This window comes from Diachasma alloeum, unplaced genomic scaffold, assembly GCF_001412515.2.
Source record: "Diachasma alloeum isolate Michigan unplaced genomic scaffold, Dall2.0 Dall_scaffold_00179, whole genome shotgun sequence".
Classification (NCBI taxonomy): Eukaryota; Metazoa; Arthropoda; class Insecta; order Hymenoptera; family Braconidae; genus Diachasma; species Diachasma alloeum.
The window spans coordinates 5,414,637-5,441,793 of NW_021680345.1; the positions used below are offsets into that span (position 1 = coordinate 5,414,637).

General features: G+C 37.1%; 1 protein-coding gene across 1 annotated transcript; it reads right to left on the reverse strand.

Moving 5' to 3' along the window:
* Positions 1 to 1,185: 1,185 nt before the first annotated feature.
* Positions 1,186 to 22,223, reverse strand: LOC107040750 (patched domain-containing protein 3). The gene is made up of 9 exons (XM_015260972.1): positions 21,920 to 22,223; positions 11,607 to 11,883; positions 9,914 to 10,124; positions 9,617 to 9,805; positions 8,902 to 9,245; positions 4,945 to 5,145; positions 4,239 to 4,370; positions 2,931 to 3,244; positions 1,186 to 2,586 (listed from the first exon to the last, which is right to left on the reverse strand). The coding sequence occupies exons 2-9, from the start codon at positions 11,881 to 11,883 to the stop codon at positions 1,186 to 1,188; spliced, it is 3,069 nt and encodes a 1,022-aa protein (XP_015116458.1). The 5' UTR covers positions 21,920 to 22,223.
* Positions 22,224 to 27,157: the final 4,934 nt, after the last annotated feature.

Genomic DNA, 27,157 nt, shown 5'->3' on the forward strand with positions numbered 1-27,157 from the left:
CAGCACATAACCGCTCATGCGTGCAGCGGATATCACACTCGCATTCATAAATACAAAATAAATTCACTCTTACTACTGAAAAATCAAAATGGTTTCGTTGAAGAAATCCATAGTCTACATTTCAATCAATTAATACTACTGATAATTGATAATTCACGTACAAAATTCGTTGATTTTAACGTTTACGTATGTCAAAAGAGATTTATTTTAAAGTATTGTTGACGATCCAATGGCGATTTTTTATGTGAAGCCTGAATATTCAATTATCAAATCATTTTTGTCGCACGAAAAATTCTCTGATTACTTCGGTTTTGATTATTATTGAGCATCGATAACAAAATTGCTTCGTCCAATCATGAATCATCATCATTCGTCCATTGTCAGTGACAATTTCGCGAAGACTCGTCGTTCGAACGAAGGAGAATAATTAATTAACAAATCAGTCCCATTTTTTAATTGATAACAAACTTATTTCTGGTCGGGCAAGTGAAACACGATTGATATCCCGCAATTCCACAAAATTCTCTTAACATCTAGGTTTTAATTTTACATCTAACTCGATAGAAAAATCGTCTAATTTGGTTTGTAAGGCACCAACTCCTCTGGAAATGTTGAAAATAATTCTGTCGGGTCTTCACTGACCTTCTGAGGACATCCAAACACTCATGAAAACAATTTTTTTCCATCAAATGATGTTGTCATTCGAAAAAAACAGAATTCAGTAGTAGAGTGGTGAAATAATAGGTCCATTGGGCTGGCACATGCAATTTTAAGTGGACACCTATTTTTCTGTTTGAAAATAATAATAACGAGAAATGAATGTTTTTAAAAATGATTTTTTCAAATGAAAAAATGTGCATTTCACTATTTGGAAAATTTAATATTTTTCATACATAATCATATCATTAAAAAAATATGCATTCAGCAGCCCAATTTGATTAGTTCTACAAAAAGTTCTTAGAAAGATTTCCCCGTCTCTAATTCCAATTTTTCATCAAAAACTTTAAGTTTTCCCCTCGCTCTAGAGCAAAAATCTCTTCATCCAAACTTTTCCCCAAAAACCGATCTCCATTGAACTGTTATTTCAATCCGCCCCTCGCCGATTATTCTCACTCCACTCTACCTGATCCTCACCCCCAGAACCTAAGACTTGAATTCCCCCTTAAATCCCCCGAGTTTCCCCCCTCAAGGAAACCTAGGATCCCCCATGTACCTCCCAAACGAATGATCAAGATTATGATGTGACCTGCTGCGCCTGCCCCTGTCCCCAGTAAAATTCACCTGGACCCCAGGGCCTCCCCTGCATCCCCTGTCGCCCTCCCCCGCCCCAGGATAGTCCGGCAGCGGTGCCTGTCCAACCTGGAACTGCGACAGGCTCTGGAGCTCACCCACAGACCTCCTCCACCCATCGTACCGCCTCTGTGACTGCTCCTCGTCCCTCTGTCGTCTCCTGCTCTGCGAGGACCCACTTTCCGTGGAATTGCTGTCCTCACTAGTCCCCAGGCCGGGGTCCCTCTCCTCAAAATTCCCCAGACTCGTCGTGGGACTCCCCTGAATCAGCTTCCCTCCATTCTGATGATAGAACAACGTCGGATGGGGAATGACGTAGGGGATGGGCAGCTTGGAGACATCCAACTGCTGCATTGCCCTCATCCTCGCCTCTTGCTCCTCCTTATCATGATTGGTGCACGATCCTGGCCCGAAGATCGACAGCAGCACAGGCAGCAGCAGGAGACCGTGAAGAGCCCCCAGGAAGATAACCAAGAACACCATTTTGAAGAAAACCAAAAAGATGTACGTCCCAGCGAGAATCAGAGCGAGAAGACCGAGAATCGTCGAAGCAGCTCCCTGGATGATCGGCAGCCCTAGGCTGTACAAGCACTCCCTCACTCTGTCGTCGGGACGCTTCTCCTTGGAGGACATGTAGGCGTAGCAAATGTGCGCTGTGAAGTCCACACTGAACCCTATGCACATGATGAGATTGATCATGGAGATGCTGTCGAGGTTGACGTCCCACAGGGCCATGTAGCCAGCCACTCCAATCTCGATGGAGACGATGCAGAAGGCCACCCAGAGGCAGCAGAGAATGTTCGGTATGAAGATGAAGGAGATGACCATCATTATGAGCGCACCGAAGACCATGCACTGGATAGTCGTGGGGAGGACCAGCTCGAATTGGTCGAAGAATACGAAGTAAGGGTGGAAGACACTGGCGTTTAAGGGGGACTGGGAGCAGATCTGTCGCAGTTCACGGACCATATCCTTCTCCTGGTTCGTACCACTGATGTTCACCGCTTGGATCAGAAATCTGCTGGCTATTATGTGCTCCTCTGAGTTGTCCAAGTGAACGTCTGGGATGGAGGTCGGCCAGTACGTCCTCAAGGCCTTGATGAAGTCCTGCTCTGTGTCCATGGTGACGTTGAGCTCCTCTTGGTTCGATGAGATGTAAGCGCGGAAGCTGCGCAGCCAGTTGTCCCCGTAAAGGGGCTCGCCGATCCATTTGGTGGCTTCTAAGGTGCGAGTTAGGTTCTCGAGTTGGTTTTGAATCGCCGGGTCGCTGTAGTCGTATTGACCGGAGACGATCACCTGGGGAGAGTTCAGGTTATTCGAGGTGTTGAAAGAATTGGGGGAAAGGTCTTTTACAGAGTATCAATGGCTGGTGAAAGTTTGGGGTGAATGGCGCGGTGTCAGACATATCAGGAGCTGAAGTGAAGGTTGAGAGTGATTATGGTGATTTGGAGGAGGAAGGGAAATACGAAAGGGAAGGAAGGCGATCAAGTCAATGAGACTTCGTTCAATCATGAATCATCGTTCGTCATTTACCCATTGCCATTGACAATCACATCGTGGAGGTTCGCCAGAATAAAAAACGAAGTAGAAGAGGACAGCCATCAAAGGGGGAGAATGAACGAAAAGCGATTGTGTCTCACCTGTATTCTGTACGGAAACTCCCGGAAGTAGAGGTCTTCTCGATCGTAGAAGGTGATTGAATAGGAATCTTCTTTCGATAGCTTCCGTCTGTCGAGCCCTTCCTTCAGCTGTGTCACGCCGTACACAGCTCCGGCGAGGTAGAAAGCGAATATGATGAGGACGAGAGCCTTCACTGGGCGACAGTTGAGGGCTGCTGCTAGGTAATCACGGAACCAAGTCATGCATCCGTGCTCTGGGTTGTCGATGGGGTTCGCAGGGTCTTCTCGGTTCACCCCTCCGCTGCACAGGGCCCGGTACAACCATGATCTATGGCCTGAGGATGAAATTGTCGTTAATGAAGACATGTCCTAGAAACCTCTACATGATGGATGATCAAGTAATCTCATGTGGATGCAATTGATCTTCAATTACTCATTATTTCAGTCACGAATGTCCTTTAATTGACGTTATTATGAGCATATGCGTAAGATTAGAGTATCAAAGAAGGATTCAAGAGGACAACTGTGATCCATTGTTTCCGTTTTTGAATTGTCCGAGCATTATCGTAATCGAGGAACCTTCAGATCAACCTTGATAGACAATGGATAATTGTTACGAAAGTAAACCGTGCTCGTGAAAATAATGAATGGAACTTCCCAGTGATGCGAAAATTGTTGGCTTTCCAACGTCTGGATGCACATATCAACCAATAAGGTCACAAGTCTGGGTGAAAGTAATGCGAGTCGTCGATTCCTTATGTAATTGCCTGTGATCTAACGAATTAACAGCAACTCGAATGCGTAACTTACTACCGGGATTCAAAACTTGACGCAACGAACGAGTTCCAGGTAGTGCGAGCATAAACATGATGGATCTTCGGTTATTTGGGGTGATGTATGATCTGATGGGATCAAAATGATTTAGTGCGGGGGGTCTGTGTTATGGGTGGAAATAACTAGACCGAATTCAGTTGGAATTGGGAAACTGGATGAATTAGGGGGATTACTCAAGCGAAATAACTTGAATAAATTATCAGGCAAATTGATATTCGCATTTTCGAGTCCCGCTCTTCCGCGAATTTCATAGTTCGGCGGAACTAGTTGTCGCGGTTGACAAAACGAAAAGTGAAAGTTTTGAGAATGAGGGATTTGAAAAGTGTTATACTCGCTGCAGATGGAAGTATTTTTAATCTTGTGGTTATTATCTCCTGAATACAATGATGATTACGATTTATTTTATTGTGGCCAGCGATTTTTAATGGGTGGGCTTCAGTATTTATTGAGTCCCAGGGGGAACAATGGAGATTTTTTTATTACTAGTGAACTCACCTGACTTGGAAAGCGGCTGGACCTTGCAGCAGACAATACTGTGACGATTCTGCTGCTCGCAATAGCCGCTGATGGCTACACAGCCGCTGAAGAAGGTCAGGTGGAAGAGGAAAGTGAAGACAACTGCGAAACCTAGGGGAATAACCGAAATATGAGAAAAGGTTGTTTTGTGGATAATTGTGTAATGAACGATGGCCAAGGACTTGGCCATTCTTTTCATTGTAATCCTTTTCGAAATCTTTAATTATACGTCAGGGCTGAGGTTTGAGCCTCAATTGACTGCAGGTCATCAAATATTTTACAATTTTTCCATTACTTCAACTTTGAGGGTCTGAACTTCAGGGACTTTTACCAAAATTTTTATGAGAAGTTCAATGAGTCTATTAAAAATTCCGAAATTTTAAAATGTGAAAATCTAAAAATTTTCGAATTCTGACGAAAAATAATTTTTTTTTAATTAGTGGTGATTTAGAGAAAAAAAATTATCCGTGTTTGTTTTTTTTTTATCAATTTTTAATTAATTTATTTATTTATTTATTCATTTTTTAAAATTTATTTTTCAATTTGTTAATCTATTAAAAATTAATAAAAAAACAAACACGGATGATTTTTTATCAATTTTCAACTCTTCAGGAAACATTTCTTATAATCTAAAAAAATGGTTTGAATGAAGAATTTTATTCTTGAATATCGTCAGTAAATTTACCTGAGTAAATGCAGAAAATCTGAACAGAAGGGAAAGGAGACATAATGCCGATAAAGAACGAAATCATGTCTGTGAGGGATGTGATTGTGATTGAAACAGCAGCCTCGCTCAATGTCTTGGCCATTCTCTCTGGGACTGGATTCAATATGTTGGTCCTTCGCCAGGCGGCGAGCATCACGAAGGTGTCATCAATTCCAATCCCTGAAAAATAACGAATTCATTACTGAATTTTGATCCGATGGGACAGATTTTTTTTGATGGGGTTCAAACGATTCGTCACGCCTCGGTTGATCGCGAAGGATATAATAATCCCTGGTAAACCGCATCGTTTTCATCAACCACTTGACGCATGAGTCAGAGATTCTGCGGTGAGTCGACTTATCAGTGCCTTTATGCCTCATTCAATAACAATGAGTGACTCGTTTGACGAAGAATTGAAAATATTCATTAAGTTTACCATCAGGGGCAGTCGGATACTCCCGAGGATTCTTTGTGCACTTCCTTTTTCGTGAATAATCGATCAGGGATCGCCATATTCGTAAATCATAATTGCCGTTAAATTTTGAAGCCGTCAATTAGTTAACACCACTCTTAAACTCTTAATTACTCAAGTAATCGTCAATTTAAATATCAAAATTTTAATTATTTTATCAATCAATAATTTGGGTAATTGATAATCTCTTTTAAGAAATTAGTAATATTCACTTAATGGAAAATTTACAGTCCTGTATTATCAAAAATTCAATTCATCATTAATCGGAAATTCAAACTGTTAAGTAATATTATATTGTTTTTAAATTTTGATGAGTATATTTAAACATTTAGGGGAGGTTGGGGTAAAACGGACACTTTTGACTTTTTTGAAAATGTTAATGAGGGGTTGAAATGTTGATAAAATTTAATAATTTAATAATTTGATAAATTTGCGATATAAAGAACAATTATTTCCCTTTGTGACGAGTCTGAACTGAGCTCAATTGATAAATTTGTTTCTGAGTTATGAATAATTTTTAAAAAGTCTAAAGTGTCCATTTTACCCTACCCTTCCCTATCAATGTAAGTCGCGAATCCATTTAATATTGAAGAAATATAATATTGATGGCCATCCCTGTAATCGATCTGTCGATTATCGATTTAGAATAGAAAGAGTGATCACGAATAATGACAGGAATTTTGAGAATTCTTTACGGTCACTTATGTAACACCTTAATTACGAAAATGAGATTCTTTCGTGTGGTTTATCCCGGGGAGGGGAGTGTTAGAAGAAATCTCGAAGTGGGGTGCGAAAATAATTTGATTTATGATATGAGAGTACGCGTGGAGCTCACGCCGGGGACTTGCGTAAGACCCAGTGGCCAGGTAAACACAGCAAGTTCATGTCTAGCTGGTTAAATCCCGTCAATGGACGCGTGATCGCAATGAAAATTGGTGAAAAAGTCCGCGTCTTTTGGTAATGAAATTTCGCCATGCAGTGGTACATAATTTTTGGGTAAAATTTTCGGTACACTTCTTGGAAATTTATGTGAAGGTGTAATTCTAGTCGAATTTTAAGGATTTTCGTCGTTGAAAATTCACAATTTTATGGGAAAATCTATGGAAACTAAATTTGCATTCAATTATTCCACGAAAAATAATGGAAATCAGGAAAATCCACGCGAATATTTTGAAAATTGTACGCATTTACGAGCGGATTTTCCATGCTTTAATTGAGAATTCAAGTAACATGGGGAATCCTCCTCTTTCTTCTCTACGAAAATTCGGAATTTCATATAATTTTTAGTGAAATTTTGAATTTCATGATTGTTTTCCCTTGAATCGAATTCAATGTAGCAATTTGTTGTAGTTAGTAACAATTTTCAGCTGAAATTTCTCATATACTTTTAGAAAATTATTTCATTTTTCACGATTGTAATTATTCCAATAAAAAAGATAGAAATCAGGAAACTTCAGGTAAAAATATCGTTGAATTTTGAAATCTTTAAAAATTCTGCGCAATTTATTCTCCTAAAAAATTCGGAATTTTATAGAATTTTCAGTGAACTTGAAAACTTCATAATTTCTTTCCCCTTTTTATTTCCCTAACACTGTGAAACTCAAATATCTCCAGAGAAATATCGAAGGTTGATTATCGATAATTACTGTTTTGCCCGAATTAATTCCGTTACTAGATCATTTTCACAACTTTACACAAAAAAAAACATATCTTTCATCTTTCATCCAATTTTCGTATTCTATTCACTAAAAAACTCTACACAACACAATTCATCGAAAAAACAGCAATTGTTGCCTTCCATTAGAAACTCCTTCAAAACATTTTATACTGCGTTAAATTACATACCACAACAATACCTCATTGATTCAAAAACACATCCATATCATTACCCGATGAAAGGAAAAGAAATAAACAAATAGATCTAAAAGACCATGATTTAACGTGAAAGACGGAAGTCTCCGGGTTTTTCTACTCCCACCTGTTGGGTTCATCGACATTCGATTGTTAATGCGTTCATAAAAATGACAACGAAATAAGTGAAAACAGGTTGCACGTACGGCATTCATGTTCCCAGACGAGTTTTTATGCTGAACAACTTTTATTACTTCGATCGTTAGAAATTTTTCTGTGATGCAAGGGATTTCTTAATTTCTGTCTTTGCTCATAATCATTAATCGCGAGTTGGGGACGGTTTATCAACATTAACGTAAATTTTTTCACCGTTAACGAATGCAGCGATAAAACTGCAGCCATTCGAAATAAATTAATGACCGGCGCGAGACGCATCTCGACCTTGACGCGAATGGCAACAGCCCTTGTTGCTATTCCCCGTGCGTAAGAGTGAGCGCACGTACCTCAGAATTACGAATACACTTAACCCGTTTAGGAGGCGCATCGCAATGCCCCGGGGAGCCGAAATACAGAATGGAAATCCTGCAGTTAAACTACATACATAATCACGCAATCTGATTTCTCGGAAACTCGTTCATAACTTTTTGATGGGGTTTGATGGGGTGCGACAGCGGCTCGATTTGCGGGGGTGTTTTATATTCAGGAGGCTAGTCGTTGTGACATATGCACGACATATGCGCAAGTTTCATTATCACTCGCAAGGAGCGTACGGAGTTGCGCAAGGCTTTGTAGTTTTCAGCCTCTTGCCGTGTGAAAAATACAAATCAGGGGGAATCGGTTTCGTGGGCTGAAATTTTTGATACACTTGGGAAATTTTATCGGATTCGGGTTTATGGGGATTTTCAAGGAATTTCGGCAAGGGAAATTTGAATTTTTTAGGGAATAATTAGGAATAATCGATGGAAACGGGTAATTTCAGGTCAATTATTCTGCGAACGTTTGGAGAAGTCTGAAAAATTTAGGTGAATTGGGGAGTTTTTTAATTTAGTAAACATTTTGCGGAATTGGGTCGTGAAGTTGGGGAATTCTCGTCGTCCTGCTGCTTGAAAATATTGAATTTCGTGGAATTTTCGGTGAAATGATTTTTTTTCTGTCCATGAGTTTGCAATTTTTTCAGACAGCGTACAACAAAGTCTTCATAGAAATTTCATTATCTCACTTGCACGGATATTCAATAAAAATTACGTATTTTTTTCCGTAATTCCGTAGAGAAATGTGATTGTAAGAAATTTTACGGAATTGTCACGGAATTTTTCCAGAGCGTTTTGTAATTTTTAAGTGACTCTCTTGTGAAAAATTACGATACTGTCACTTAAATTTTCTGAGTCGATTCCGTAATCGGTGAGCGAACTGTGAGTTCCGTAATTTTTAATGAACATTTCTCTCGGTGTGGATTTTAATGTAAAATGAACCTTCTTAAATCAACTTTAGTTTTGAAGCTCAGAAAAATATTTTTTAAATGAAGAAAAAAATTTAGATTATACTCCACCAATTGCAAAAAAATGTCATAAGTGGATAAAGTCCTCTCAAAATTATGAAAATGACAAACTTACCGATCATGAGAAAGGGGGCGGCCAGATTAATTCCGATGAAGTCAATGCCGATGTACATGCAGAGGCCAAATGCCGAGACAGTTGCCAATGCCGCTGAGACATTGCCCAGGAGCCCGAGCCAGGGTTTGCTTCTCACCCAATCGGTCATCATGCACGTAACCACGGAGAAAATTCCCATCATCGCGAATGTGCTCGCGAAATACGGCACAACTGTCTTGGTATTGGCCTCGAGCTCGAGTTCCAGGGTTTTTGAGGCGAATCGAGCGACGCTTATGTGCTTGAAGACTTTGTCGTCTTCGGCGGCGCCTAGGGTATTCAAGAAGGCTTCCTCCCACGCCCCTCCCCTATTTGCATCATCGAAAACAATTTATTGTCATGAATTAATCAATTAATTCAGTAGTAGAATGTTAAAACCAAGTCGATTTAGTTTGAGTCGATTTAGCCCTTGACTGAATTTTCGAATATCTCAAAATCTAGAAGAGATAGCGAAATTTTCGTAATGACCTTTTTTGCAGCCCTCAATTCGCTCTGCAAAGAAGGTCATGACAAAAATGTCACCATCTCCCTTAGATTTCGAGATATTCCCTGAAAATCCGGTAATAGTCAAAATTGACTTGAACCGATTTACGGAAATGACGCGATCAGTTCATTCTTTGAGGGAAATCTCCCGTAAATTCGAGCATGTTCATTAAACCAGATGTAATTATCAACTCACACAGCATCTTGCCGCTTATTATCAACCGCCACGAAGTACCCCAGCTGCACAGAGGGCACCGAGTCGATGGTTGAGTCCTCAGGATTGATGATACTTCCTCCAAAATAAAGGGGAAATATATGCGAGTCCCAAGTGACCGGATTGAACATGACTGGAAACGTTAGTTTCAACTGGCCAGTCTCCACATCCCTGAAAATTACTACCACCAATTTAGATCCATACAAATCACGCGATAAAACGAATGATTGTTCCTCGGCTGATGCCGACGATTATTTTACGAGTGAAAGCGCTACTTACTCCATGATCTGATCCAGATTGAGGATGTTGTTGCTGGAGCACTCGTCCTTGTATCTAGCACAGACTTGCTCGTATGTGAAGCTCTGGCCGTCGTAGACAGCTGTTGTGTTTCTGATTATCTCGTCGAGAAGACGGAGTTCTTTCCATACTTCTGAGCGCAACATGTTTTCGTTTCCGTCTTTGGAGACTACTATGACGTGACCGAATCTTCCTGGGATAGCGGACAAATTGATCAGTTCAGGGTGATAAATTCAGTAGTGAAGGGGTATTGGTCAGTTTTTAATGGATATCTCAGAAGCAAAGGGAGATAGCGGAATTTTTGTCAGGAACTTTTTTGTAGGACGAATTGACGGCTGCGAAAAAGGTCTTCACGAAAATTTTGTTATCTTTCGTAGATTCGGAGATATTCCTTCAGCCCAGACAAAGCATGTACGATTCTTTCCTAATGAACCAATTTCTGCCTCCGTACTCTAGCCGAACTACACGGAGAGAAATTTTCTAGAACAATTCTAGTACGAGTAGGGGAGGGTGGGGCAAAACGGCCCCCCTTCAATTGTCAATAACTTGTGAATGACATTGTGAAAATTCCCAGTTTCAACTTCATTTTGAAGATAATTTTTCATTCTTCAAAACGAGCTCTAACTCATCCCAATCGGATTATTGAATCGGAAAATATTGACGATTGAAGGGGGGCCGTTTTGCCCCATCCTCCCCTACTTAAAAAAATCACAATCCACCGGCTGTGAAAAATTCTAGTGGTCTTATGGTACAATTTGTTGGTATTTTTAGTAAAATTTCTGGGGATTTCTGTGAAATTTTCAGAGAAATACGGGGAAAAATTCACGTTTTCCCCAATAAAATTTCTACTGCCGACACTGGAATTTTTTCCTGGCTGTCACTTTGCGCCTCTTTTCCCGTGCTAGCACTAGAATTTTTCTAAAAAAATTCTCTCCGTTTATTTTTTAAGATGTAGATCCAAAATTTATAGAAATCATCACGAAATTCCTTAATGAAAGCAATTTAAGAATATGAACTTCCATGTTTGTCATGTATATAGCTTTTTTTTCTCTATAATATTCTGCTGTATAAACTTGTGAAGTTTCGAGCAATTAAATAACAAAAAAAGGGAGATAGTTCTCAAACTTGAACCGTTTTACCGCTTCGCTACTGAATTATCTGATCAGCTTTTGGTTTGTTAGGAATATTTCAAAAGGGAGTGGAATTTTTCGTGAGAAGCTTTTCGTAGGGAACAATGGGAAACAGAAATGCGAGTTTCCTTGAGTTTTGTTATCTTCATTGGATTTCGAAATTTTCGGAGAGAAGAGAAATGTGAGACGGATTTAGGGATTTAACTCAATTTCTAAAAACAGATGGAGATAAAGAAATTTTCAATTGCTCAACTCCATTTTTAATTTCAATTTCGGAAAACAAATGGAGATAACGAAATTCTTGTAGATTTTTTTTTTTACATAAAGATGAAACTCAACTCAATTTTTAATTTATCTTTTGAATAGAATTTTTGAAACGGAAATGGCGACATTTTTTTAGAAATATTTTTCGCAGCCACAATTCACCAAAAATATTCTCCACGAATTTTTCCCCTTCACTAGTAATGAATGATTTTCTGAATGCGCAATTCTCACAATTCGTCAGGGACCGCCCACATTATAAAAATATTAATTCGATAATCTACCTGCTCTAGTGATTCTCGTGACGTCGAAATCATGACTGTAGTTGACCCTGAAGTGTTGTTCAACAACAGCTCGTTCGTACTTGGCAGGTCCATTGATGGGCGAGAACAGATACTCTGGATCGATTTCATAGTTAATTCTTTGGTAACCAGTGATGCATATGCACGCTAATAAGATTGGGACTATGACAAAATATCCCGGATGTCGGCCGACGATCAGGCCGACCTTGAAGAAGGTCCGATTCAGGAAGTCATCGACGATGGTGACACTGAACCTCATCTGGAATTAAGGAAATGATTTAAATATAGATTTAGATATGAATTAGCATATGGATTGAAATTCGTGGGATCGCCGCCGGTTCTCGAAGATTTTTTTCGTCGTTTGAGGGGGCCATAAACTGATGGAACCTCACCGGTTCTCACTCTCATTAATTTTTATCTCTGAATAATGCAGGAAAAATCAATGGTTTCAACTACGTTTTTCAGAATGAGAATTTAATTGTTGAATAATTTATTCGGAATCGTCATATTCCTTTTCATCTTCTTCTTCGTTTCTCTTTTGCTTTTTGCGTTGGTTTTCATTTTTTGGGATGTATTATGTATTCTATACATATATACTATTCTATATATTTTTTTATAAAACTATATTATTTTTTTTACGTTAAAAAAAATTAAAGTATAAAAAAAATATATATACTATTTTATATGTTTTTTTCACAGAACTATATATTTTTTATTTCAATAAGAAATGAATTCCTTAGCAAAGTGGTAAAAGGAGATAAGTGCATTTAAAAAAAAAAATTTTTTTCGTGAATCACAATGAAATATCAATTTTTAAATGGTAATCATAATATTACGAATTTCGAAAAAGAATGCACTCATCTCCTTTTACCACTTTGCTACTGAATTTCTCTTTTTTTACAATTACTGGAAACAAAAAATTCCAGTACATAAAAATATAATAGACATGATATTACATTACTTCATAAGCGGAATAGGGGCTTCAAAAATCGTTACACTGGATTTTTTAAAAATGGATATTCGAGCCAAATAATCACTTCGAAACAGTCTCTCTTAGCGATCATCTCGTGATTATGTTGGAACTCGCTTTGACACGAACATATCAATGTCGTAAAATATTTAATCGCTGCCTGTATCGAGTGGAGGGTTTAATCACTGAGGCGCGAATTGACTGCCTCAAATGTCAGTAAGACTGTGCAAAAATTAATTTCGAAGTTATCGCACATTGTTTGACGTTTATTCGAGTGGATTGCGAGTTTTGTTTCTAGTATTTCGTGGTTTTATTGTTGATCGAAAGCATTATGGAGCCAGTCTGTACCAATGCACCTTCACTGATTCAATAATGCCGTTATATAAAGCTGTTTTATTATTCGAGAGAATGAGAACACATGGAAAAATCGGCTCTGGAGTGCAGACGTCGGCATAATCATAAATTTTAATTAAAGTTAAATTTTGAATGAGTAAATTGTTAATATTACTGATCAATTTTTTAATTATTAAATTCATTATCAATTAAATATTCAAATTCCGAATTATTGTATCAATCAATTACTGAGTTCGGGAGAGTGAGGATTATTCGGCTTGTCGAAAATACTTTTATGAAATTTAGAAACATTTACTTAATAGTCAATTGACGATTCCATATTGCCAATTATTTAGTTCCGTCAATTGAAAAATTGAAATTACAAATTATTATATTATTTTTCAAATTTCAATGAAGATGGGTAAACCTTAATTATTGTAAGGCGCAGCTTCTCATAAAATTACTAAATTAATGATTGATGCCGATCCATAAGTATTTAAGAGAGATGAAATATTTTTCATAAGAACACGTACGAAAAAATTTTATAGAAAAACGTAACGAATTCGCTAAAAAATTCTGTTGAATTTCTACTAGATTTGTACGCGTTTTTTCCAATAGAAATGTTCAATAGAAAATATCCTGTAGATAAAATCAATAGAATTCAACTTATCTTCACGATTTATTTTATGAAGATATTTTCCATGAAAATTCCTCGGTTGATTTCTTTGATTTTTTTAATAAGAAGACGATTAAAATAGAATAATTTCCGTTGGTCATTTTATATTTCAAAAACGCGCAGTACATTTGCGGAATTCTTCAATAGAATCTGTGGAAAACTAATAGAATTTTTTTTTTTGGCGCGGACTTATTCACTAAAGTTGAACAATACCTACAAAAATAATCTCAATCAAAATTTTATTATCTCCCATCACGTCCGATCACAATAATTACAAAAAAATCAAGTCTCACGAGTGAAATTGAATTATCTCTCTTCACTCCATAACGAGAGTGATAGATCACTCTTTCATTCATCATGAAGAACTTTTACTCCACAACGAAAATATTTTTACGGTATTTCCGGGTCTGGATGAAAGTGAGGTAACCATAAAATCATGGGTATGGTGCAATGGTACTCTGCAGGCGGGCGTGAAAGAGACAATGGACCCTCATCCCTTCGAAATCAATGTCCTCTTTTAACCAGGAAGCATCGCCTCGGGTTTCGTCGAAGGCCACATGTGGCACGCACCCCAGAAAGTGAAGGACTCATTGGGTTTCGCAAAAATCTCTCAGCGTCGTCGGGGTAGAAAGGTCACGAGGGACTTCCGCGGGGCCGGACACCGGAGAGAACCGGTCGACAATGATATGGATGGAGAAAGTTATGCCTCATTGGGTAATGTTTTTCGGTGCCGCGTGTGTTTGCGATTGAATAACAGGTCTGTTGACTTTGGTCATAATCAGCCCGTCGTGCGGTAATGTTTCGGCGAATTGAAAAAATGAAATTCAGTGGAGACTTTAGTGGTAATTATCAGGAGGGCTATAGTGATATCGATTTTTGGGGATTTAATGAATTTAATGAAATTGTGAATTAATGAATGTAATGAATTAATGAATTTAATGAAATTATGAATTAATGAGTTTAATGAAATCATTAATTAATCACTGATTGTTTCTCCCAGCATCCTTCTAACCAATAAAATTGCGGTATTTGACGTCCCGCAGTCCAATCGAAAGGGTATTATATCGAAAATTAGGAAATTACGAATTTTCGAGCGGCAAAAGAACAAGAATTTTTCATGTTACTTGAATTTTCAATCGAATATTGAAAATATTCATTTCACCCTAATTTTAATTGAAGATTCAAGAATTTATTCGCCGGATTGTTCCTGATTTCTGTTAATTTTCATGGAACAATTGAACTGAAATTTACAGTTTTCATTGATTTTCTCATCGAATTGGGAATTTTCAATTCAACTGTTCGAAAAGAAAATTGAAATTTTAAGGGAATTTAAGGGATTCTAACGGAAAATAAATTATGAATTTTCAATTAATTAAAAATTTAAAAATTTATTCACCTGAATTTTCCGGATTTTTATTAATTTCCATGGAAAAAATTGAACTGAAATTTAGAGTTATCACTGAGCTTTCCATCGATTTATGAATTTCTAACGCCGAAATTCTTAAAAATTTCAGTGTTTCAAGTGACTGATTTCTCGAATGAGTCTCAAGCCCCGATTTGAAAGTTTCCATTAGAACATAAAGACATGAATTAGCATCGAAATTTCTTCGTAAAGAGCGAATTTTCAGAATCTAATTTCGAATAGAAAGGATTACAGAGTGAAATGGTGAATCCTAATGAGTCTCTTTCGACATTTTTGTTGGATTCTCTCTTTATATAAATCTCCAAAGGCTTGATTCAACAAAAAATACTTCTCGATCCTTTTCTCTCGAGCCACTCATCATTGCGACCATGAGGGATTCAGCAAGATGTGAACAAATGCGAATTAAATTCATAATCCATTATTTTTGACAGCATAAATATATACCATTATGACTGTTAATATTTTTATTTACACTCATCTATTTGTCATCTTTTTTTATGGATTTTTTATTAGTTTCTTATTTTCATTCAATTCTATTGAACTCAGTCCCAAATTGGAATGAGGAAGTCTTAGAGGATTATCTCAACCCAATGACCTCGACCAAGATTTGTGTAACAACATTCTATTTGCTGCCCCCTCGACTCTCGACCCTAAACTCCGATTGCCTGGCTCATGACCCCGAGCCTCTTGATCTTGGTAAATTTCATTCGGAAGTCCCTCGTCACTTTGTACCCATTGCGCTTTATCTCGCTGTTAAAATTATTGACTCAAGAGTAAAAACAGGCTGTAACACTGATGGAAGGAAAAATAGTGAAGGTGAAAACCGTTAAATTTCACGTATTTATCCAGTCCTTGGGACTGATCAACTGGAAAATTACATTTGGTTTTTTAGGATCAATTTTACTGCCCAGTGGCTACGGTAAACCGATGATTAGATGACCTCAGACGTTAGAATGGCCCAATTAAAGTCGCGGAAGATTAATGAGAAAATTACAATGAACGGACATTCATTTAGTGTAAATCTGTTGTGATATAGACATTTCAGGGTTTTTCGGACAGCTATTTCATTTTATGAGGGGGGCGTTTAGTGATTGGGGATTCTGAACTGAAAGTCATTGTTATTGGATGAAGCACGCACGAAAATATTTCAGCGAAACACCTTGCGAATTTAGTAGGAAATTCTATTGGATTTTTATTGAAATTTTATTTTGTACAAAATGTCCGATAGAAATTATTTTACAGATAAAAAATCTGTAGATTTTTTATTTCTACGCAATTTTTTATTGAGACATTTCTGTGGAAATTTCTCGATATGAATTTCCTTTTATTTTTTCCGGGCTTTTTTTCTTGTTTTCATACGAAAATCAAACAAACTTGAAAAATTTTAACCGAGGAATTTCTGTGAAAAAATTATCAATAGAATAAGTTCTGAGAGAAAATTTCCAGCGAATTCGCTATGTTTTTCAAGCAAAATTATTCTCATTCAAAGTTCAATGAAACTTTTATTTTTTTGTATTTTAACAAAAAAATTGAAAATAACAAAATAATGCAGAAAATATTCACAAGTTTCGATTATTGAGATTTCCGACAATACTATCATTAGTTTATAAACAGGAAACGCGTTCATCAGGAAACGTAACGTGACAGTGTCCGCAGAGTCGACGATCGTGCTGATACCGTGTTGAAGCGCGAATGCACTTGTATTTTATCCTTATGCAAACCTGACTTTCCCACGTGCGTGCTCCCAAATAATTTACGTACTTGCGCAATTTTGGGCAAAACGGTGAGAGCCTCTGAAATTTTCGGCGAAAGAAATTTCTCGTACCTTCAAGAAAAGAATAACCTTCGGGAAATAAATGAGCGTAAATAATGAAATGGGAAAACTCTATTCGTCTCGTCACGATACTGCTTTCACGTTTTACTGCGCACCTGAATTTTCAGTGGAAGTTTGTGGGTCAGAGTAGGATGATGACTTCCAATGAAATTTATTTTAGCAATTTTTTATATACGCATTTTTCATATTTGAATTATTTTTAATTTCCCTTTCTCATGAAAACATGACTTTTTCGAAGGACTCGGAATGTTTTGTAGCGCTTCAAACATTGAATAATAAAAATATTGCAACAAAACAAAATTGCGACTTTGAGGATCAAAGTAGGATAAGGACTTCTGATGAAATTCATTCCATAAAACTCTCAATAAACCATGATTAATTAAGTGATTAACGAAGGAAAATAATTTCCCGTTACTGATTCTCATAAAATGAGTGGCTTTAATTTCTTCTTTTTTCTAAATGAAAAAAAAATGTAAAAATGTCTCTCAACACATACAAAACAACTCGTGGATCGTTATTTTTCCTACTAAAAAATGAAATAAAAACTGACATTTGAAAGCATATTGGATAAGCCTCTCACGACATTTCATTTTTCAATCATCTTCAATTAGCTAATTAAATTGGGTGAGAAGAATTTGACAAAAAATTATGAATAACCATTACTTTTTTGAAACATTCAAAATGTTTTCTAACAGTTGAAAATGAAGAATCAAACTGAGACTTTTGAACATGGAATCATAAAAATAATTCATTAATTTGATGATTAACAAAGAAAAATAATTTTTCGTTTCTGATTGTCATAGAATGAACCGCTCCGATTTCTTCTTTTTTTCAAAATAGAAGAAAAATGTAAAAATGTCTCTATCAACCCATAAAACTCAACTCGCGGGTCGTTATTTTTCCGACTAAAAAATCAAGTAAAAACGGTAATTTTAAGGCACATTAGATAAGCCTCTCACGACGGAGAGAAACAGCAGCCGATGATGAAAGTGAGAGTGAAGCGCATCCACCGAAGAAGGTGAAAATATAAGCTTTTACTCTCTACTTTAGAGCCCCCTTGAAGCAAAAAACCCGTCCCAATAGAATCCCAAAACATCTCTCGGTAATCAATTCTCCCGAGTCATCAATTTTTAGCGAAGGCGCAGGTATGTCGAGCCAAAAACCTCTGAGGAATGCCGGGGTGATCCCAATCAGGACCTCTGGTCCATGACTGGACGGGTACCTGTGGAGGGACGAGAAGAAAACCTCTGGGATTTTCTCAAAATCATTTTCACGCGCCCCCGGGGAGTAAATCGCGTAATGGATAATTGACACGTGACGATTAAGTCCGGAATAATTGTTCGAACCGGTTATTTTGCACAATGAGATGCAGAATAATACCGGAGCACTCGAGTTTCGTAAGAGTAAAAGCAAATTTCGTCCTGTGGATTATAATAAAACTCTCTAGGTGTTGTCGGAGTCGATGGCTTCCGCGTTTCGACGGGAGTGTATTATTAAATTCCGGGGTAAACGTTCACGCGATTACAATACATTCGTCTGTCAAGTTCATTGTGCAGGGGATTTGCTATTGTGACGCATTGAGGGACAGCTGGTGGAGGACTGCATGACTAATTGTTTATTTTAAATAACAGGTTCGTACTTCTCATTGGGGAGAGGATGACATTATCTTTCAAAACTTTTTATATCTGATGCCTGAATGACACGATTTTGATAAATTCCGACTCGTTATCCTGGGGTATTGACGATTTAAAAAATATATTTTGATTAAATCCGAAAGAGACTGGTGCTTTGAAAAATCTTCGATAAGTTTTTGCGGAGAAAAAACACATTTACAGAAGGAAACTTTCTCTATCTCCCTTAGATGCCGGGGTATCTTACAAAAAATAATCTGTTCTAAAGTGAAATTGCATTGCTCATTTTCTGAGATCTTCGACTTGATTCCGACGAAAAAAACGTGGCATTTCTAAATTCACTGAATATTTCATGAGATTCCAAATTTTTAGCAGCAGCAAAACATGAATATTCGGTAGCAAATTCAAGCACATATTCACCTAAATTTTCTGGAATTGATTTTTCCGTAAAAATTTGATTTCCAATGATAAAATTCCCTGAAATTCAATGAAACTGTAAAATTTCAAAAAAATTTACCGGAAATTTCAGCCATAAATTTTCTACAGGGCGTCCTATCCTATTTTATGATAATATCATCAACACTTTGCAATTCTGCTACACGACCTGAGACTTTGAAACATCGTAAGAAGACCTGGACAGCCTTGTCTTGATTTAGCAAGCGAGTGGATAGTCCACTTCCACTTGTGCCCGACGAGATGCATTCCCCGCTGATTTTTCATGTTTACCAATGAGATTCGTCTCATCACACTGCTGCCTGCCCATGAATCCCCCATTCAAAAGGTCACCTCCGAAAAAACCATTGAGAGAGCAATTATTTTCTCCACTGGAGTCGCTGAAAATTTTTTTTTACCAGAAAAAAAACAAAGAATTCTGTGCAACTTTTAATAATTAACCGAGACAGATACTTCTTGTCACAATTAAAAGAGACTGTTTGCCCTGCCAATGGGGAGAGGGATAAAAAAAATGTCAGTGATGCCGTTTGATAAGAAGCCTTGATACACTTTCCATTTTCCTTGATGGAGTCAGTAAACTCATAATCCATGCATTGGTGTTTGATTTTTTGCCGCGCGTGGTCAAAGGGTCGAGGATTCTATTGCAACATGCAATCAAATTTTCAGGCGTTCTATTGAGTGATGGTACGAGGGGCATATTTTACTCCACAAATACATATTCTTCAGCAAATAATTAACTAATCATTATTGATAATGATTATAATTATCGGCGTTGATACACAGAGAGAAATTTTCTGCAAAATTTGGACGGCCAGGGGGTAATTCCAGTGCCGGCACCGGAAATTTTATTGAGTAGCACGCGAATTTTTCCCGTTCTCATATCAAATTTTCACTGAACTCCCCGGAAATTTTGTCTTAGCCGCACTAGAATTTTCCTAAAGAATTTCTCTCCGTGTAGTAATAATTATCATCGTCGTTATCATTCTTCATCTTAATATTATTGTGATAACTATTGGAGGGAATCAATGCACTTTCACAACTTCAAATAATTTTTGAGCTGGAAAGAAGATAGAATGACGACGAAAATGTCATCCCTTTTTTATTTATCTTATTTGAAGCACCCAAGGCGTTCTTCCGATATTTTCTCCAGGCTTTTATCGCAGATGAAAACGAAAATAATTGGACGGGAATTATTCGTCGAACCTTCAAGTAGCCAATGACATTTTTTATTTTTATTTTCTATGAAGAAAATGCCACTGAAAAACTTGTTCAAAATCGAGGTGATTATTAAACGGCTAAAAGAGCCTTGTCGCGAGGCTTATTAGAGGGGTAACTTGCGTTTATCATCGAAACATTGTTTTTACGGTGTATTTTATTGTTATCACATACGAAAAAAAATAGTAGAAAATCCTGGCGCTTTCTCTGGGAAATTCTGTTGGAGTTCTAGTAGAAAATTCGATTTTTTTATTACGCCAGTTGATGTAATTTTCGCGTGCATTTTTCAATAGATATTTGTTCATAGAAAAAAGTAAATGCATGTTTATTTTTCAATGCAACTCTATTGTCATTATTCTGCAAGAATTCTTGAACTAGAATTTTCTGTTTTTTTCGCTTTAATTTCATTATGAGAAAAATTCGAAAATTTATGCCCTAGAATTTCTATGGGATAATTGAAATCTATTGACTTTTTTCCGTCAATTACCTCTCAACAGAGTGACGGGGTGAAATTACATAATCGTTAGTAAAATTGGAGCTAAGAACGCGTAGAATTTTTTAATAGAATTGCAATGGAAATTCGACAGAATTTCTTGAAGAAAGCGCTCGCTTCTTTTCTTAAATTTTTCCAACCGTCATAATAGTGAAAGAACAGAATGATAGAACAATAAAAGATAGAATTCTTAAACTACAATTTTTCAAATTTTTTTCTTAAATTTTGTTATGAGAAACAAATGAAAATACGACGAAAAAAAATTGAAAATTTATGACCTAGAATTTCTGCAGGATAATTGAAATCTATTGACTTTTTTCCGTCAATTACCTCTCAACAAAGTGACGGGGTGAAATTACATAATCGTTAATAAACCGGGGCAAAGAACGCGTAGAATTTTTAAATAGAATTGCAGTGGAAATTCGACAGAATTTCTTGAAGAATGCGCTCGCTTCTCTTCTTAAATTTTTCCAACCGTGATGGTACGGAAAGACATAATGATAGAACAATAAAATATCGCTGGTTACGTTGTCGACCACGTGCTCACCATATAATACAAGAATATTTTGCAAGATGCAGCTCGGAAATGGGTTCGAGAAAGACTATGATTACGCAAGTGAAATACTGTCATTTTTCCTATTCAAATGGGCGAAACGTACGCACTTCTCGCGAGAAACAGCGGGCGCAGACATGTCAAAAGCCGAAAGGCAAATAATTAATATTTTTTTTTAACAATTACTATTGACATATTATTTGTTATTATTATTGTTACGCGATTCAAACTCATCTCTATTCAACGTAACGATTCGGATTATTTCAGGACGATATCCACTTCCGGTTTGGGGAATCGTGTGAATAATTGGCGCGGCGACATCGGCATAATTATTCGATGAAACATCGGGATCAGTTCTTAATGAATAGGAAGAATGAGATTTCATGATTCCAGGGGTAGTCGACTATGAAGCGAACTAATGGTTTTGCAGTGAATGATTTCGAAATTATTCGGTGGGGCAATGGAATTGGTGATTTGGAAAATTGAACAACTTTTTCGCGATGGAAACGAATAAAATGTGTCGATTTGTGCTGAGTTTCCAGTAATTCAATTTTTCCATTTTGAAAACAGATTTCGTTATTCATTTTTTCGTGAAATTTTTCATTGAGAAGGTTCTCTTCTAAAGTTGCTAACACATTAGATATTATTAATTTTGTAATTTTGCTCTGAATGCAACGATAATTTTAGGAAAATATGAAATATGAAGGGTCTTACCTTGATTTTATTACTAGCTCCGGGTACAGAGAACTCAAACCCACCGAAAGCCCAGAAAATTTGAATTTCCGATTCCCTCGGGGATCAAAGGGAACGCAATTTGTTACTAATCCAAAGACAATTGGAGTCACCGGTAATTTCCCACTCCCTCCATGGCACTGTGTCCCGTAAAAAACTTGAAATTATCACAAATAAAAATTGAAGATGGGTCAATGGACCACCGGCGGTGGCAAGCGAAGAACTGCAAACTCGTATTTCGATCCGATGGAATATGCACCGGCGACGGAGGGTCTCACCCTCGGGGATCTCCGCGATCACTCGTCGAGTCTCGCAGGGAGGATTTCGGTAAAGCGGGCACTTCGAAAACTGGAGGAAAGCCGATGGAAAAAACTTGAAAAAATTTTATTTCGATCCGATCTATTTTATCGTTTGACTTTCCGTGGGACTCTTCGATGTCATCCAATCAGTCTCACGAGTTCGACTGGCACTCTCGGCGCACCGTTCAACTCCACCAAGTGTCTCGGACTTTCGAGGCTACTGCATGGGGCTAGAGAGTATTCGAGACACGACGAGAAGGTGGTCGAAGCGCTTGGTGGTGGGGTTTTGTGTGATTCTGGTTCTGCACGATGGGGGAACTTTTATTGAACACAAACGGGGATAATAATGCCCGGCGTGTACCACACTTATTCAGTTTGGCACATCCTTCCTAGTTCACTATATTTAGATTACTTGGGGAGCAGGGTGGAGATGTCAATGTGCTGATAATTTTTTGTCATTAACATTTATCCTACAAATGCAACATTCGCCTCATTTGAAGTTCGCGGGAAGTTCTGGTTGATTCCATTTCACTTATCATTTCGGGAATATTTATATTTATGGGGTTTCGTGGCAGATAATTCAGGGGTGGAACATTCGGTTTTGCAAAACGAGAAAGACTGATTTTTTCTGATGTTTCAATTGGTGTCTGGTAGTTTGAAATGGAGAAGCAATTTTTTTTTGTCATTAATATATTTTTTTCTAAATGCAGCATTTTGCTCATTACCAGAGGTTTATAACATTGTAATATTTATATTTACATTTATCATTTTTATAAGTATATATAATTTTTCATTATATATATAATCATTTGTCATTAAGATTTCTTCTCGAAATGCAACATTTGCCTCATTTGAAGTTCCTGGGAAGTTCTGGTTGATTCCATTTCACTTATTACTTCGGGAATATTTATATTTATGTTGTTTTGTGGCAGATAATTCAGCGGTGGAACATTCGGTTTCGCGAAACGAGAAAGACTGATTTTTTCCGATGTTTCAATTGGTGTCTGGTAGTTTGAAATGGAGAAGCAATTTTTTTGTCATTAATATTTTTTGTTCTATATGCAACGTTTTGCTCATTACCAGAGATTAATTAAATTGTAATATTTATTTTCATGTCTACATTTATAATTTTTATAATTATATATATTATTTTTTGTCATTAAGATTTCTTCTCCATATACAACATTTACCTCATTTCAAGTTCGTGAGAAGGTCCTGTCGATTCCATTTTACTTATGTGGGGATAATCGTTTAAAGGATTTTCAGTTAAATAATTTTTCTCAAACACACATTTTAAATATATATATATACACGTTTATTTATACAGTTTCTATACACTTAAAGACTCACTCTCTCTCTCTCTCTCTCTCTCTATCTCTCTCTCTCTCTCTGTTGATTTCTTGAGACTCTCCTCTACGATTTCGACTCTAACTCTATAATAAACTTACTCCCCGTAAACAATATACCTGATATCACTTGCAGCTGCGTCTACAATAAAACATTACAACTCTGCTCGGAACTCACTCGTCGTAATCCTACCCTATAATAAAGTTATTCTACTACAATGGTTACTCCCTAACATTTCAGCGTGTGGGGCCAGAATTCAAGGAATTCAATCTTCGGAAGCCCCTACTCTTCCGTTGGAGGCGGACCTAGAATAGACATAAACAGAGAGAAAGAATCGGCCTGTTTCACTCTCACACGCCGAGAATGATTTTACTGCGCAGCCCCGTCGCGCAGAGGGATACACAGATTTACCCAAACACATTTACGTTGTCGATGGTGGGGGAAGTCAACTTCCCGGACTGAAATGTTAGGGCACCGAAATGTTAGGGAGTAGCCAGTGAAGTTCCCCAATGTCTAGACTAAGTGTCGCCTAGTCTCCCGCAAACAATATACATCTATATACATGGGAAAATTCCCGATACCACACTTTACATTTATCATTTTTATAATTATATATATATTATTTTTTGTCATTAAGATTTCTTCTCCAAATGCAACGTTTCCTTCACTTGAAATTCTTGAGAAGTTCCCGTCGATTCCATTTCACTTATCATTTCAGGAATATTTATATTTATGTTTATATTCATGTTGTTTTGTCTCAGCAAATTTGTTTGTTGAATATTCAACTTTTCACAGCAAAGAAAACTTCAATTTTTTTCAGGCGTTTAATATTGTCTTTTAATTGTTTGAAGTGGAGAATCAGATTCAGTTTGGTTAAAGTAAGTTTTGAAAACGTTGATTTTGAGAAGTATAGAGTGTTACAAAACATTGAAAATTCCTTTCGGGAGAAATAATAATAATAATAATAATAATAACATCAATAATTAAATAAAATAATAGATAATGGAATTCAAAGGTTGCAGGAGAAAAAAATGAGAATTGCTTGAATTTTCAATGAAAACATGAATATTCATTGCCAAATTACACTGATTTTTCCTAATGTCTATTAATCTTCATGAAATAATTGAACTCAAATTTAGTTTCCATTAATTTTCCCAAAAAAATTGTAAATTCTATCAACTTCATTAACGAAATTTCTTTAAAAAATACCAACGCTTAGACATCTTTAATTATCATTTTCTCCACGCGCCTAAAATAATCGAGTTTCAGCATTTAGAAACTGGTACCGGCAGTATCTCCTGTACGCGTAAATTTATAGAGCATTCTCTCACATCATTTATATCTCCGACGACTGGGGATTAATGATTTTATCCGCGTGGATGTGCCGAAACAAGACGTATGCAATTTCTCATCACGAAGATATTCGAAAACAAAATTCAAAAGAATAAATATTATGATCAAACAATCGCAGTTAGTGACAAGCGATTTGAATAATTAATCAATCATTATTTTCGATGTGAGCACGCGTTAAATGCACATGAACTCACAACACAATTCCTTCATCGTAATCGGCCACTCGGCACGGCACGGAGCGTGCGATAACCACAAGGAATGCAATCCCCAATCATTAATCATCGTCGAATTGTCTTTTCCTGTTCAACCTCTTCATCAAAAAATCGCCACTGATCAATACAAAAAATGTCCAAATATCTAGTCCCCAGGGGGAAAGAAATTCACCATTTCTGAAACCGAAATGAGGACATTCTGGGTCCTACGAAAATGATTTTCTTCTTTCAAATTTCTCCGACAAAGGATCTAAGCCGTCACAGGTGCGCTCGATCATTCCGCTTTTCTCAGGCGGAACGCGTATTTTTCATCGCTTCATCTACCTGAGTTCTCTCGAGCAGGTAAAAATCGTGAAATTCCAGGATATGTAGGATTTTTCGTGCGGCCAATTTTCCTGTCAGCTGAAGGGTGTGCGTTTATTGTTACTGGGAAAAATGATGTTGGGATCCCAGAGGGCACGCCTATTGGTTCGTTCAACGCGGTTTTAAATTGATGATTTTCATTTTTCAAATTTGCTCTTTCTTGCATTGGAGGTGCTTTATCTAAGTTTTTATTGACTTTTTGGGATCAAAGTGTAATTTTTGCAATTTCTTTATTAATGGAAATTAATTCAATGGGAAATTCATAAACATTTATTATTATTATTATTATTATTAGTATTATTATATCTGGAATGGGATCAGATGACGTGGAAAAATGCACTAATTCATTCCTTTTTCAAAATTTGTATTGATTAATTTTTCTGTCTCAATTTGACTCTTCATTTTGGGACCGTTAGAAATAAATTTAAAAAATTTTAATTATCATAAATACTTCATAAATAATCAATCTTTTGTCTCAAATAACTATTTTTGTCACAAGGCCGAAAAAAAAATTTCTGACCGGCGTGAGGGTTGCAGACCGCGGCGAAGTCGAGTTCGTTGATGGACATTAAATAATAATCCATTTATCCGTAATGAGAGAAATAACGAAAAATCATGTCAACTTGTGGTGTTGTTCCAGGGTTACGTAAAAGAACATTCACCTAGTTACATGCCGCCTGGTGCTTCTTATGTTCTTTAATGAGAGACCTAATTAATTTAGGCGCAACTTCCGGCGTGAAAAATTAGATGAACAATTTAAATTAATGCGGTTGCTCAAAAATTGTGAATTCCAGCGGATGCTGACATCAGACTGGCGCGATCTTCATCGTAAACAAAATCAGACTCAGCGGCCCGTAAATATTCCGTTTAAAGTTGATAGTTAGATTGTCGAGAGTAGTTAATGCTCAGTGCTCGCCTCGGTTCGCATGTCAGAGCTGTTAGTCGCGAGTTTATACGTACGGTTATGCACAGTTTACTCTGTGTATACCCATACAACCATTATGTTTCATTGTCATTTGTCTCTTCCCACTGGGGTCGTTGACGAAACTTAACGACTTCTGGGGAGTTTAAAACTGTTCTTAGATTCTTCTTGGGAGTTGGGTGGGGGGTACGGTGCCCGCGTGCGACGTCGATGCTGATATTTTCGTTATTTGCAATTATTTTGGAAAACGAAATTTCATGAATGAAAAATTCCAGTGAAAATTCTATTGCATCTCAATCGCATTTGTCTTGAAAATTCTGTAAGCTTTTGAACACTTCCATTGGAGAACTCTGCGTTTTTTTAATGGAAAATGGCATTGATGACAAAAGATGATCAGACATGATGACAGACATCATCTTCCGTTTTCAATTGAAAACAGATATCAGTCAGACAGTGGGGTCTAGGAGTCTCCCCGGGTTAAAAAATCATCCTTATAATCATTTGCACGCAATTTCGACAATAACTATTAAATTGTTTCATTAATTTTTTTTTGGCCGTGACTATTCGCACCATTGCGTGAATCACTCCCGTACACTCCATACACTCCACGCATGCGTGAAGTTTGTGTGTTTCACGCAGACGAATTTTCATACTGCTGTGTATTTCACCAGTTGAAGTTTCATACTACTGTGTGTTTCACGCAGTTGAAGTTTTATACTACTGT